Source organism: Haplochromis burtoni, unplaced genomic scaffold (genome assembly GCF_018398535.1).
Source record: "Haplochromis burtoni strain Fernald_Lab_line unplaced genomic scaffold, NCSU_Asbu1 Contig_31, whole genome shotgun sequence".
Taxonomy (NCBI): domain Eukaryota; kingdom Metazoa; phylum Chordata; class Actinopteri; order Cichliformes; family Cichlidae; genus Haplochromis; species Haplochromis burtoni.
The window spans coordinates 1,591,537-1,606,086 of record NW_024582392.1 but is presented as its reverse complement, the minus strand read 5'-3'; the positions used below and the strand labels follow the sequence as shown (position 1 = coordinate 1,606,086).

At 39.0% G+C, this 14,550-nt stretch overlaps 2 protein-coding genes across 3 annotated transcripts; one reads left to right on the top strand and one right to left on the bottom strand.

Moving 5' to 3' along the window:
• The first annotated feature begins 3,533 nt into the window (after positions 1–3,533).
• Positions 3,534–5,184, top strand: irx7 (iroquois homeobox 7). Its single transcript, XM_005918842.3, has 2 exons — positions 3,534–3,811; positions 3,997–5,184. Exons 1-2 carry the CDS (start codon positions 3,590–3,592, stop codon positions 4,744–4,746), a joined length of 972 nt encoding a protein of 323 aa, XP_005918904.1. The 5' UTR covers positions 3,534–3,589; the 3' UTR covers positions 4,747–5,184.
• Positions 5,185–6,268: 1,084 nt separating this feature from the next.
• Positions 6,269–12,589, bottom strand: cd40 (CD40 molecule, TNF receptor superfamily member 5). 2 transcript variants are annotated; one of them, XM_005918837.3, is made up of 9 exons: positions 12,449–12,589; positions 11,853–11,934; positions 10,644–10,763; positions 10,374–10,520; positions 10,182–10,275; positions 9,110–9,168; positions 8,585–8,674; positions 8,465–8,487; positions 6,269–7,414 (listed from the first exon to the last, which is right to left on the bottom strand). In XM_005918837.3, exons 1-9 carry the CDS (start codon positions 12,494–12,496, stop codon positions 7,154–7,156), a joined length of 924 nt encoding a protein of 307 aa, XP_005918899.1. In that variant the 5' UTR covers positions 12,497–12,589; the 3' UTR covers positions 6,269–7,153. The 2 variants fall into 2 exon arrangements, with proteins under 2 accessions (XP_005918899.1, XP_005918898.1); XM_005918836.3 differs by having other exon boundaries at positions 8,465–8,490; positions 12,449–12,587.
• Between the last annotated feature and the right edge of the window lie 1,961 nt (positions 12,590–14,550).

Genomic DNA, 14,550 nt, shown 5'->3' with positions numbered 1-14,550 from the left:
GCCAGCTGTCACACTGGCCGTCACTGTCTAACCAACGCCGCCTGTCACTCACCCAGTGGAGAGCCGTCAATCAGACAACACCCAGGAGGGAGCTGGGAGGCGGGCCACTGCCCAGCCCTAAACAAAGACATACTTACATTTGCAAGCGGTTTCAGCGCCACTACTATTTTGAAAGAATGATAGAGTGGTCCTGATAAGAGCAATGACAAAGGACAAAGAATGGAAGGGGGTCTGGGAAGAGGGGGTCAGATAGCAAAGAGGTGGGAGAGCTTGATAACATTCACATTTTACTTACATCTCTCCATTTGTGTTGGTGCCCCAGGAAAATCCCATTAAGGAGTTCTGCCTGGGAAGCATTAAATAATTATTGCCAATTGACCATCTGAGATTTTTTTTAAATCCACCCTTGGATTTGCTGGGATTTTTTTCGTGTGTGAAATTATACAAACGAAATCGCAAACTTTGTCGTTTCATTTTGCCTCTTTTATACAAATACCTTTCAATATCTTACACGGTAAACTTGAAACAAAACTGCCATCTTCTGGTTCTACAAATCTCTGTAAACTTTCTCCTTTTTCCGTATCGAGTGCAGCAAAAATAAACTAACAAGCAAAAGGTGTTAAAGCTGCTAAAGCTTTTATTTAGGCTTTTGTTGTCTTCTTCGCACCTACATATGAGCTATTCTACTTGCATGTTTAGTCCCTTTGTCAGCTTGAGGGTATGGGATGGCCTGTAATTGAGGTCACACCTACACCTATTGTCTTGACCTGATCATTAGACCACTTGCACTGTCATTCAGCATTTTACGCTCCCAAAATAAGAAAATAAAGGGGTCTTATTAAACTTCACATCGTGTTTAGTGAGCTGTAATATGAAATATGCAGAGGATTTGTTAATAGCAGGAGGATATAGAGCATTGTTTCAGCACAGAGCACGGGCTCAGATGTTATCACAGATGAAGATGGGTTCATCCTCTCTGCTATCTTGCATTATCTCTCAGGGTACTGAGGACAATCGTCTTCCATTTGGTCACTTTTCTCTCCTGTAAATCACTGACATCCTAACAGCAAACAGTGCAAGCCAAACCTGTCAGAGCAGGACCAACACCTGTATTGTGGCAGAGTTGCCAAAAGAGGAAGAGAATGAAAAGACGTTCTTCAGGAGGGACAAAGGCTGCTGCCCTGAGCTGTTTGTGTTGTGAGATGTAGACTACTGAAGACATAAGCCTTCTTCTCCTTGCTCCCTAGTCAACCCATTGTTACTCTTGTACAAATTTGCTTTAGGCTATGTGGACCGCACCCAAATAAATTCCCCTCCCTCCCCCACCTTTCCTACGTTTTTTTCCCCTCTAATGCTACCCCCAAGAGTTCCCACTCTCTTTACATCTGGACCTCTGTTTACATACTTACCCTGTTTAGCAAAATCTTACAAATACCTCTAAGATAATACAGAGTTTATCAAAAATAATAAAAGTAAGAGAGAAAGAACAGAAACGTTTTAATTAAGGTTTTGTTTTTTAAATTAATAATAACTAACTTCTTTCCTGCATCACTTTTCTCTTACTTATTGCTTGAGAACTACCAAAAGTTGCAATGCACTTATTTTTTTCTGGCTCGTAGTATCAGCATACTCAGCAGCAGAAACCCTCATAAGATCTCTTACACTGTATTTAGCATACACAATAGTATTTACACTCAGAGAAATGCCGTTGCTATTCGCTTTTGTCCATCTTCTGTTTTTATTGTAAACTTCCAACTGTGATGAAACAAGTAGGTCTTTTACACTGCAAGAATAAATACAGGAAGCTTTCAAATAAGTGCAGTGGAGTAAAAAGTTTAAAATTTCTCTTTAATCTGTGAAAAATATGCAGCATGTTTGCATATGTAGCCTAGATTAATGTGAAAGATAAAGGAAATAAATACGTAGACAGTGCAAAAAGTGAGATAATTGCTAGAGGTTATTCAGATTTAGAAGAACATTGTGCTGCTACAGAAATGCATCATAAAAAACAAATTAAAACAAAAATAGCAAAATCAAAGCTGACTGAAAGTACTGTAAAAAAAAAAACTAACAAAAAAACAAACAACCCAAGAAGCCAAATGAAAACCAAAGAACAACAACAAAAATAGCAACTTGCAGGTGAAAATTAAAGGTCGTCAATTTAAAATGAGAAGACTGAATTTAATCTTTTCTAAAGTGTCAGCTCTGCTTGTTTCAACACTTCTTTTACCACTTAATACAAGCACTCCTGCTATCACAACCAACACTACACCTCTAATGCTGTTAATAAGATAGTCAAATTTATGCCAGATAACAGAGCTGCGCTCCTTTGAACACAAACACTCAGCTTTACTTCGACTCTTTTGAAGGGCATGAAGGAGGACAGCAGAATAAGAGGTGTAATCTTCACCTCTTATCTCTAACAACCCCCTTACACACACACACACACACACACACACACACACACACACACACACACACACACACACACACACACACACGCATCTGTTATCTTATAATTATCATATACATTAGTCAACACCTGTTTCACTTAGCCTCGTTTAATTAGAGCCATTGAAACGTTGCCCTGCGCTCAAAACAATGCCATCCGACATGAAGGGCAGTGTCTTATGGTTCAGTCAGTAAATTAACAAATAAAAGACGTTGCTCCGGGGCTTGAGAGGTTAACGGACAACTATATTTTATGTTTTCTTCATTCATTTTTAATTATTTTGTGAAAGACCTTCAAGAAATCTCTCGTAGTGACACTTTTACTCGTGCGTAAACGTCTCCTTTTGGCTTATTAGCGTAATTTATTGCTGGTGAGATGGTTAATTCAATTCACAAAACGACAGATCCGAAGGCGGTGAAGTGTCCGAAGCGGCAATAAGAGACTGGCAGGATGCTGTTAACTGTTAACTGAATTCAGGTAAAAACAAAACAAAAAAAACCCCTCTCGGTTGATTAGTGCCAGACATGATAAGTGTTAAACTTGTCATAAAAATATATCACATGGAAGAAAAACTAAAATAATGCAAACTACGGATTGAGAGGGTAAGCATTACAACTTAAACAGACAATATTTTTATTTTATTTATTTTTTAGTTTTATTATTATTTTTAGTTTTGCCTTTTTGGAGGCTGTAAAATATAAATAAAAATGACGAGTCACATCGACGAATGAACAAAAACAAACTTTACTGGACATTTTGATGTAAAATAAAGTATAAATAACAGATCTTTGCTTGTCATGTAGAGACGAGCGTCTTTAGTCACCTCTCCAAAGGGTCGCATTTGAATTGAAACGTAGGTTCTCTCCAGAAATCACAGCGTTGCGATAAGCAGCACATATTTAGCCTCTCCTCGAAAACGCTAAAAGGAACAGCGGAGGGCTTCTTTGATGGGATTTGTTGCCAGTGAAAGCTGTAGGTCTTTTGAACGTAGCTGTCAGTCAATGGGCTGTCAGTGGGATACCCCCCGTCTCCCCCCTCCCCTCTCGCCCTCCTCCGCTGGCAGCTGGGTGTAGCCTATATAAACAGACCCAGGAGGTTGCATCAAACTCAGACCTCAACAGCTTGGACGCAGAAAAGATGCCCGCATCGCAAACTGGATTTGGCAACTTCTTCTTGGAGAGGAACATCACTATGCCGACTGGATATCAGATCCCGGTGCTGGGCTGTCCACCGGGTGTGCAGCAGCAGCAGCAGGCTCAGCATCTGGCTGCGATGGCAGCTGGGATTCCCATACCATACTCAGGACTACAGGGATATAACTTTATACCCTATCCACACCACAGGCACATTGCACACATGGTGAGTTGATAATTTAGAGATTAACACTCTCACTCTGATCTCGAGTAACTAAAACGGATTTGTTTTAAATTGCATCTTTGTGATGCGTAAAGTCAAACAAATTCTGGGTGTGATGCTTGCAACACTGAGTTAAAAGTGTCGAATCTCTTCTTTAGTTCTTACCGTTCTTTTATTCTACTTTTCAGAGCAGCGGGTTTGACTTGAAAGCCGCCTCTCCCTACCATCACGCTCTCTTGGCTCGCAGCGGGGCTTTCTATCCTCCATACCGTCCGGGAGCAGCCGATGATCCCAGTAGGGTGGCCAAGGTAGCCACCCGAGAGAGTACCGGTGCGCTCAAGGCCTGGCTGAACGAACACCTGAAGAATCCGTATCCCACAAAAGGGGAAAAAATCATGCTCGCCATCATCACTAAAATGAGCCTCACGCAGGTCTCTACCTGGTTCGCCAACGCAAGGAGGCGCCTCAAGAAGGAAAACAGGGTCAGCTGGGCGTCAAAGGGCAAATCTGATGAGGAGGATGAGGAGCAAGAAGGGGAGAGCGATGAAGACGAGCAGAAGTGTCATTTGGATGAGCATGACGAGGCAGAGCCTCAAGCAGAGCGCACAGATACAGACGAGCAGGTCGAGAGCGCGTTGGATAGCGCGGGACCTTTGGATGCGCGTTTGGAGATACCGCGTCAGGAAGACAAAGAGCTCGGACTTGTCAAGAAGACAGAAAAGCGTGACTCTGACCGCACGCCATCAGTTTTGGAAAGTAAAGAAAACATCGCCAGTCCAAAACCCAAAATCTGGTCTTTGGCAGAGACCGCCACCTCAGAGACTGTGAAGAAACCTGTCGACAGTTTTTACCACCCTGCCGGAAAACTGTGGGAAGACTGGGCTTCAAGAAACGGACTGCTCGTTCCCTCGTGCTATACCACTCGCGAACTCGTCTAAGCCGATGTTTGTGCACGAATAAAAAGGACACTTTCCCACAGCTTTTGCACTTTAAACTTTCAGACCTCAGGGATTTCCTGAAGTTTGCATTGAAACGAAAATGTGTCGTGAAACCAAAGAATGAACATGTTTGTGTTGCTGTAAATAATGTAGATGTATTTTTCCACCAACAAACTGTAAATTATGTTTCCTTTGTCTAATCATGAAGAAATATTTTTTTGCTTAAATAAACTTCGACTTATGGCGAAATTCTGCAGTTTTACTGGTCTGTATCCCTACTTCTTGATATACTTTGCATACAGCTTTCAGCTTTTCCGATCACACTGATGACAGCCCACATTAACAGTCTGATAACAGGACCACATTAATCTATCACTTAGAGACTATGACATTAGACTAAGAATTCAAAGAGATTCAGGGAAGATTTACACATCAAAAACACGTCTATTGTGTCTTTCTCTATAAGTTTTTTTGATAGAATATTGCAAGTTAATTCAATTAAATTTGATTTTTTTTTAAAAAAGAAAACAAACTATCTCCTTCCTAAATATGGCACTTCCATTTCCTAAAACTTAATAGCAGCAGGGCTTAGGGTCTTCTAGAGGTTCTTAGTATCAATCACACCAGTTTCCATGTACATTCAAAGGGACCTACCTCCATTAATCCACACATAATGAAAAAAGCTCCTGGGAGGAACTGGTCCGAAATGCCTTGTCTTCTGGCTTCAACTCTCTATGCAAATCCCTACAAACAGTAACGCACAGAGGCCAGATTAGCTCCAACCTCACTCCCAGATTTCTCACACAAGCGACACGAAATAAAATTGATATCATGTCATGAACCCTAAAAATATTTGATGCCGATAAATGTATGTCTGCTTCCCTTTGCCTCATATTTCTAGTGTCGCACTAAAAAGTTACCATTTGAACTTAAAAATTGAATTTTCAAAGTAGAGTAATCATCTGGCGCCTCTCTGTGGAAATCAAGAGCAATTACAGCACAGTTTAGTCTACTAACCTGCAGGGTTTTAACATAAAGTCATCACTGAGAAGAGAACAGAGTTGAAAAGGACAAATGTACTCAGACACAGGTAAGAGGCAATTAAGGCTCTTTAAACTGTCAGCGATAAAACGCAATTCATGTTAGGACAAGTGCAAATATACAGCACAAACAATTTTAAATTAACTGTGACTTACACTTTCAAAGGAGAACGTAGGCTACCACGTCCATAAACCAATGCAGGAAACGGAAACAAGACGCTCCTTTCATCTCCGGAACTCGGTTGAAGATATCACGTTTTAATATTTATATCAGCATCGTCACCATGAGTACATAGACCATGTAAGCCCACGGTTCAGCAACAAACAGTAACTAACAACTAATTTAGCTACACGTAATACTACCCAGTTGTCAAAGTGGCATGGTATAGCCCGCTGAACATTATACTTCCGGATCCCACAAAAGCATTATGGGAATTGTGGGAGGCTATGGTAACCAAGAAAAGGAAACATGAACAAACTCATCTTATTAAATGTCACAAATTTTAATGCAGAAACGGTGAACAATGTGCCATTTTCATGCTAAATGGCACAATTTTAGTACATGCAAATACTAACAAAGCATCTGTACAGAACAAATGAGATCACAACATCATATACAAGCTAACTGTAGGATGTAAGCATGCTCAGCATGGTGGTGTCCACTGTGGGGTGGTCTTCGCTGTTGTTTTGATCTTGATGGGAGTGGGATTGTGCTTACATAAACAACCCCACGGATTGTTATTTCCACATGTTGCATGTTTTCAAATTAAAAAACAAACAAACAAAATGTACACGGTAACAGTAGCTAGTGGTCCATGTGACATGTCCATAGGAGCAGGACACCTGTCAATACTGTCTTGGACCCCCCACCACACACACACACACACACACACACACACACGCACACAAACAAACAAAAACAAAACAAAAAATAAACAATTCATAACTTAAAAATTGCAGCCAACCTCAAAAGTAATGCAGGTAAATCACACACTCTCTTTACACTTTATAATACATCTTACTTTACATTTTATTGTTAACATTTAGACTTATAGCTAGCTACTTTCGGCTGTTCACTTGCCACTAGGGGTCGCACTGGGCGCTTCATTTGGTGGAGTTTTAAATCGCATGTCCTTCCTAGCTGGAAACAAACCAGGGACGTTTTGTTTGCCGGATGATAACGTCTACACCACGTATATATAGTGTGTGTGTGTTTAGGTTTTTACAATTTAGTGCAAATGAAATGATTGTAACTTCATGTAAACATTCAAAATGAATTAGTAAGGAGACTAATTCATTGATTCTTATTCAGATCAGGTAATTATTTTTTAACTTTGCGCAGCACTTTGGACAATCTGTGTCGTTTTTTAAACTTGCTTGTAAAATTGATCCATTGACTGACTATCTTCTTGAGACTCAAACTGAGACTCCAGCTGAGACTCCTGACGAGACACGATTTCTTCTTTGCCTCTCTCTTGCATCACCTGGTTCCCTTTATCTGTGAATCCCTCTGAGGAGAGCTCATGGCTTAGTTCATCCTCATTTTCCTCTGGTGTCATTTGATTATTATACGTTGTTTCTTTACGGGCTGTTATGTCTTCTTCACACATCTGTGGTTCATAATAGTCCTGTCAGAGTTAAAGAAATAACAAACATTATAATAACGATAAAATCATTTTGATCAAGTCAACAGTTCTGGTGCTTTGCACATTTTTTCCTCTCACAGCAAAGCATGTACAACTTTATGCTATAGTTCCTGTGTTGAATTATGCAGTGCATTTCTCTGAAACAGTGTCTAAAGGTGTGAAACAGGATTTAAGGTACATCAGAAATACAGACATGTCACACAATCAGCAGGATGTGTATATAAATCCACTGCAAACCTATTAAAAGGGACCGCACAAAATGACCCAAGCTGATTAAACTTGAGGACAAACCTCAGCACTCATTTAAAAGAACAGGCTTTCATTTTGTGCAACTGTTTCATTTCTTTCTTGCTCAAAGTTAAAATCCACATATCGCTTTCACGTGTGTATATAAAAAAACAAAAAAAAAAAAACGTGTTGATTGCTGTTATATTTTTCTGGTCAGCATTAAAGATTAACAACAAGCAGTCTTACATTGTGAAAAGCCTAAAAAAAACCCCAAACAAATATTTATAGTTTAATTCTTTAATGTATGAAATTATTAAATTTTTAACAGATCCTTGTAGGTGCACCTCTTATGACTGGATTCATTAGCTGTTGCTTAGCTTAGCATAAAGCCTAGCTGTTTCTAGGCTTTATGCTAAACTAAGCTAATCTTTCAGAATCTAAGATATCATCTTTAGTTTACAGATGCACACTGGAGTGCTAAAGTAACATATCTGAAATAGTTTTAGAAATTGATTACCTGGTCAAAAGACACTAATTGATTCTAAATTCCATCATTTCAAATATACACACACACACACACACACACACACACACACACACACACACACACACACACACACACACACACAATATTGAACTGTTCGATACAGTGCTTTCGGTTCGGTACGCATATGTATCGAACAATACAAAATTTACATATGTGTATATATATTAAATATATATATATGTATGGGTATCTTTTTACTGTCATTAAAAAGCATCTATGTAACAACAAATAAATACATTTTAAAAAGTCATATTTACCTTTGTCCTTTGTTTTATGCATCCTGCTTTACCGATTCATAAAAAAGAAGAAACACAGAATATAAGTACATAGGAAGATTATTATTATTTATTTGTTTAGAGCTTTAGAGCACAGCTTACCTCGATATACTAAAACCAGGATTACAACAGTGACCACAAAAACTGCAGATAAAATAGAGATGACGATTATGTGACCCCGCTGTGCCCCTGCTGGAAGAGAAAAAGAAATAAAAACACAGTTAAACATACATCGAGTTCTCTGATACTGTCTAGAACATGGGTATTTGTGCAGACAAAATGTAAAACAAAAGAGACTTTCATGTCAAACACGTATTCACATTAAACAGAGGAAGCATAAATTCAGAAGCGTTGTGGAAAACTGAAAATAAATCATTAATTCAGTTGTAATTCTAACATTAGCAGTAAATTAGGAGACTGTGGAGTCTACACGTCGATACATAGTAAGTGAAAGCTGACAAAGCCACACTGAAAACCACAGACCAACTGAGATTTATGAGACAAACCTTCTCACAGTTGACATAGTTTCGTTTTGAACAATGCACCGCATCCAACCACACAGCTGCACACGGCAGCAGCGAGAAAGGTGAGAAACCTTTGCAATTCATCTTCCTACATACAACTTACCACATGTGTTGTCGGTGGTGTGCGTTCCCTTTTCTTCAACTTGATATCCCTTTTCACATCTGCAATGAATTTCACAGTATTAGAGCAGAATTCCTGCCTCAGTGTTGCATTTGTTTTTCAATAATTCGTTATTGGTTTGTATTTCCACTTTGAATACCACTATTTTCATTTGATTTGTTGCCCCTACACAAAGATTAAAGCTTATGTAAGTTACTGTATTTGGGCCCAATGAAAGGTAAGTACGCCAGAGGTCATATTTTGGTTTAACCAACTGGTTGTGTCATGAAACACAGTAAAAAAATCCCATCAGCTAGAAACACCCTTTTCTTCATTTACAGAATCTCCTTTTCAGTCAGACTCACACCTTTAATATATCACTGCTAAAGTTACACAAACTTAAGAAGCAAGTCAATACAATGCCTCAGATTCGCTTTATTTTTTCATGTTGACAGATTTAGACAAACACAGCTCTATAAGGTCTTCCTACATCAATAGTGAATAAACAATGGTTTCCGGGTGTCAATTACAAGCAGCATTTTCTATCATTGTCAGGAAAAATATAATCTATGGCACGGCTCTTCAGAAGAACTGAAACAACCACCTGATCCCTGTTTTTGAGAAGAAATTCCTGTACAAAATTCCAGATTTTGTGGCCAAACAGCTCACATCAGCTTTTTAAATTCATGATAAAAAATTAAGGTGTATAAATTGTTGTTAGTACAGTAACTTTGCGGAAGGAGCATATAACCCCAGATTTAGCCTGGTTCCCTGTTCCATACAGGATCCAATTTAAACTCTTACTTTTTTTTTTTAAGTCACTTAACGGCTGAGCCCCTTCTTTTCTGTCTGAGCTCCTATTTATGCTCCAGAAAGAACCGTGAGGCAGGTCGAAACTAACCGTAACCTATGGTGGATATTCTGCGGGACTATTTGTTGGCATATTCACAGGAAGAAGGAAAAATATTCTTGAAACACATAACTAAATTCAAAAGGTGAACAAAGGCCCTTTTCCAAGTTTTTTTTTAATAAAGATCATCTCTAAGTTCACATGTTAATGTAAATGTGTACTTACTCTGTCCATTTGCGGCACTGAGCATACCACGACGCATTATTGTTAAATGTCCCGTCTGGACATTTTTCACACTCAGTGTCCTGTGAGTTGTTGCCTGAATATCAAAAATCATTTTCAAAAAATGAGACTCATTCGCATAATAAAAAACTTAAAACTAATTAAACAAATGTTCAGTCACAAGGATGTTGGTACCTATGACTTTAGCTCCATATCCTGGTTGACAGACTGTGTGTTCCACACAGGTAATACATTCTTCACTGGAGCAGTGGAATCCCACTTTACACTTGCAGATGGATCGCTCTGTCTTGCTTTTTGGGACTTGAGCCTCAAAGTTTTTATCTAAATGACAAAAAAGGTTTACGCTGTAAGGTGAGCAACATTAAAGAGAAGCCTCTCTCTGTCCCAGTATACACAGACACACCATATCGGAACAGTTTGAGGTAATTTGTCACAATTTCTTACTTCTATCACAGTAAGGCTGCTGCAGACACTTGTTTTTCGTTGTGTATTTATCCTGGTAGTGATTATCCAGACAAGGTTGACATTGAGGATTCTTACAATCTTCTGTAGACATGCTAGTCCCTGCAAAACAAGATATGCAGAGTTAGAATCAAGTATATTATTTGCAAGTATTTTATTTATCCTGAGTAATTAGTAAATTGGGATTTCTGAGTTTAGGTAATAAATGGACCTTTTAGGGAAATATGACAAAGTCAAGTCAACTAGGTGATGGTTGGCTTATCTGGTTCTAACAAACCCTAACACCTTTTAATCAACACGTTATATTTGGTTTGTTTACATGCTTCACATTGTCTGTGGGATTACGAGGGCCCCTTTTCCCAGTAGCAATTACTAGGTTGTTTTTTCTATAAGCTACTCTATTCTGAGATGTTAAAATAGCAGGATCGCAACTTCTCAGTGTCTCTGCTGTCATCTTAAAATGTCTTTTGTGTTCCACCAAAAGTCCATAAAGCTGGAAGACACTCACACTGATAATAAATTAAAGAAGAGTAATTACTGTCGTTTGGAAATCTCAACCTAAAGTAATTCTCCTCAAAAAATGAATGAAAGGGTCTTTTGTCAAAATGTCTGCCTCCAGTGTAAGAAATCAACTGTTTCAGTTTCGCCTTCTTTTTAGACGGACACATAGCACAAGACAGGAAAGATGAATTCTCACTTGGTGCAAATATTCAGTTTGTTTTAGGTGAGGGTGCTGCTAGTACAGACCATGAGTGAGGCATCAACTAGCTTGTTGGAAATGCACATTTGGCTATAATATGTATATCTTTTGAAATGTTTGATGTGCATGTTAGCCTTTTGACACACAGGTCCTGAGGAACATTTTCAGAGCTGAAATGCTTGTGTAAAAGCAGCCAAAATGAAAGCAAAAGCAAAGCTTTAGTAACAGTGATCATGCTGTCTGAAAAAGACAGTTGTCTACCACATGCTTCCTGCTGCTAGGTTTTTTCTTATACATGCTGCTTTAAATGTTTATTACTTGAAAAAAGAAAGATTGGATGCTATTAGTGCAGTTATGCCTTCGATATGGCTCTTAATCTTGTATTTGTTGTTTATGTATCTGTCAAGTTCAATTTGGTGACAATATGTTATAAATAACAAGAAAGCAGATGTTTTATTTTAATTTCCTTCATAGGAAAAGTGTTTTCGTACCTGGCTTACACATGAGGCAGCACTGACCGTCCTTTTCATACTGTGTTTCTGGGTCACAGCTGGCCTGAGCAACAGTCATTCCCTGCAAAATAAAAGCATTACATTTAAATAAGAGGTAGTTAGCCCTTGTGTGATCTCGAGTATCGGTTGAGTTTCTCTATGTTGATAATGTTAGATTCACTTCCTCAGGGTAGACTGCGAGGGGCGTGGTGGAAAGCCCCAAAGATTCAGCCAACTGTTAACTGCTTTAAATGCACGCAGCCAGGTGCACCGCTGTTCGTAACGTTACTAACAAATATTTGCAAATCGGGATTCATACAAGGTCACGTCTTTGTCCAAACCCTCCACTGCCGGGAAATCGAAAGTGAAAGCACCTCATGAAACGTAACTGTAGCATTAGGTTTTGACTTTACAGGGAAAAAGCAGGATTTTGACAATAATATAACACAGTAAAGTAACAGATGGATACGATAATTAGCACACATTATAGCGTATAATAACACGTTAAGAAGAAATAATCTGAAATCGTGCTACTTTAAGTTGTCGCAGGTCAAAACCGATCCCTGTAAAAACAAAGCATTAATCGGTTTACTCACCATGAAAGACCCGATCAGTATAAGCAGCGCTATAAACTTAAAATCCATTTTGAATAGCGTCGAGTACAACAGCGCACACCTCTGTAAGTGTTCACAGTCTGTCTGTGAACTTATTTAGGCGACGTGTTCTGTTTATACGGTGTGGGAGGAGCTACGCGCGGTGCTTTTCCTTGACCGTTTCCTGTAAAAGCACGTGAAGCTTGTACTCCTCTTCAGCTATTTTCTAAAATACCCAGAAGTAGTACTAAATCCTCTTTAAATAGAATTCCTCTGCGACAAAGCGTTGTTTCACACAACAGGAAGCACGCTTGACTGGCACATTGTTTGCACAAATAAAGAGTGGGTCTTTTTCTGATGGAGTAAGAAGAGCTACTCTGCTGCTTTACTCCAGTAGTAGTATTAAGTATGTCTGAGGACGAACTAAGGCAGTTCTGAAAGTAAAAGTAGGTCCGACCCAGTGAAATCATAGCACCCATTTGAAGATCACGCCTCACCAAACCCCTTAGAAATAACGGAAAGAAATTAAAAAGCACAGTGTATTGGAAAGTCACCCATCTTTGCATGTAGAGGTTTGTAGCAATCTTTATTATTTTAAAAGCTTGCTACTTCTGGCATTTAAACATTGTTCACAGCTGTGTGCTAATCCCCACCAAGAACAGCAGTGCATTTTATGATATTTGGATTTTTGGTGATGCTGCTTTAGACTCAGATTGCCATGTGACTTCTGAGCATTTCTTCTCCAGTTATGTATTTATATACCAATACTGCTTTGAATTTTGCCTTCTCTCTCCCACACTTTGCATCTGTTCTCTCTGTCTTTCCCTTCACCCGTTGCAGCACATGGCAGTCCCTGCTTGAGCCAGATTTAGTTTTGTTTTGGGGGGATTTTTTTTCCCTGTTAAAATGACGTTTTTCCTGTTAAAAGGGATCATCTAATTGTTGGGGGTTTCTCTGCAGGGTCTTTACCTTTGCCTGTCTATATATCATATATAGACTGTAACAAATTTCCCTTTTAATTTACAACAAAGTGGCTGCAACTTTATTTCCAGTTTTTTACAGCCTAACTGTTAGAAGTACTGTTTCTTATTCTTGAGGCTCATGAAGCAGAAAGTACTGTTCTATTATGCAGCAGCTGGCTGTTTTTGGCATCAGCTTTTCTGTGTATGTACAGCCATTTGTAACAGGATCTGTACAACCCCCAAAAACTCATGTCTAGGATTCATGTGGCTGGGATCTATTCACAGATGTACAGGTGTTACCATTACCTTTTCATTTGTGTATTACCTGTGTATAACTCTCCTTAAAATCAGTGCTAATAGACAAATGATGCACCAGTCAAGCTCAGTCATATTGCAATCACTGAGTCATTTGCAGGGGGTGACACATTTTGGGTTAAAGCAGTTGCTTTTATTTTTTTTTTTGGTCTGCATTTTATAGCTTTGAATCTTCCAGCATTTAGGGTGGGTTGCATTCCTGCCCTGGCTCTCAGTGCGGTGCCAAGGTTTGGTCAATCAGAAGTGGTAGATGACACACTCGTCTGCTTTTACTACCCTCTGCAGATCATTCCAGGTTTCTGCTCTACAACCACTGTGATGATGGCTACTAATTATCAGTTGTTGCAGGGAGGTGGTTCTGTTTGAGAATTCCCAGGAAGAAGAATTTCTGCTCGGCCTTTTTTTTTTTTACCTAATGGGAGATGTTTTTTTGATGAGGTGAAATCAGAGGTGTGATGCGAGGAACATGTTGCACTTAAATCTCTCAATTTGCCCACCATGTTTACAAATAGCAGACACACCTTGATATTTTGAAGTGAATTACCATCTTTTTTTTTTGAGATGTTAAGGTCCAGGTTGTTATAGGAACACGACTCCACCAGTCTTTATTAAAGCTTTATTTTAGGTAGCACAAAGTGGGAAAAAAAACATGTACATTTTTATTGAAAGATCTGTATTCTATAAATCTTTCAAAAATGCAATAATTTAAAAAAAAGTATTGATGTCTCATATATGACTTCCTGTCCTGATGTTGGCATGTACAATGTCCTTACAACTGTTTCACACAACGTAATAACAGTACTTTCAGATGAGCACCTCAGATTTTCG

Coding starts and splice junctions, on each gene's coding strand:
- cd40 (XM_005918836.3), bottom strand. CDS start 12,496: ATGGATTTTAAGTTTATAGCGCTGCTTATACTGATCGGGTCTTTCATG. Junction 10,276..10,373: donor ATATGGAGCTAAAGTCATAG/GTACCAACATCC, acceptor TTTGATATTCAG/GCAACAACTCACAGGACACT. Junction 8,675..9,109: donor CACCACCGACAACACATGTG/GTAAGTTGTATG, acceptor TTTCTCTTCCAG/CAGGGGCACAGCGGGGTCAC.
- irx7 (XM_005918842.3), top strand. CDS start 3,590: ATGCCCGCATCGCAAACTGGATTTGGCAACTTCTTCTTGGAGAGGAAC. Junction 3,812..3,996: donor ACAGGCACATTGCACACATG/GTGAGTTGATAA, acceptor TCTACTTTTCAG/AGCAGCGGGTTTGACTTGAA.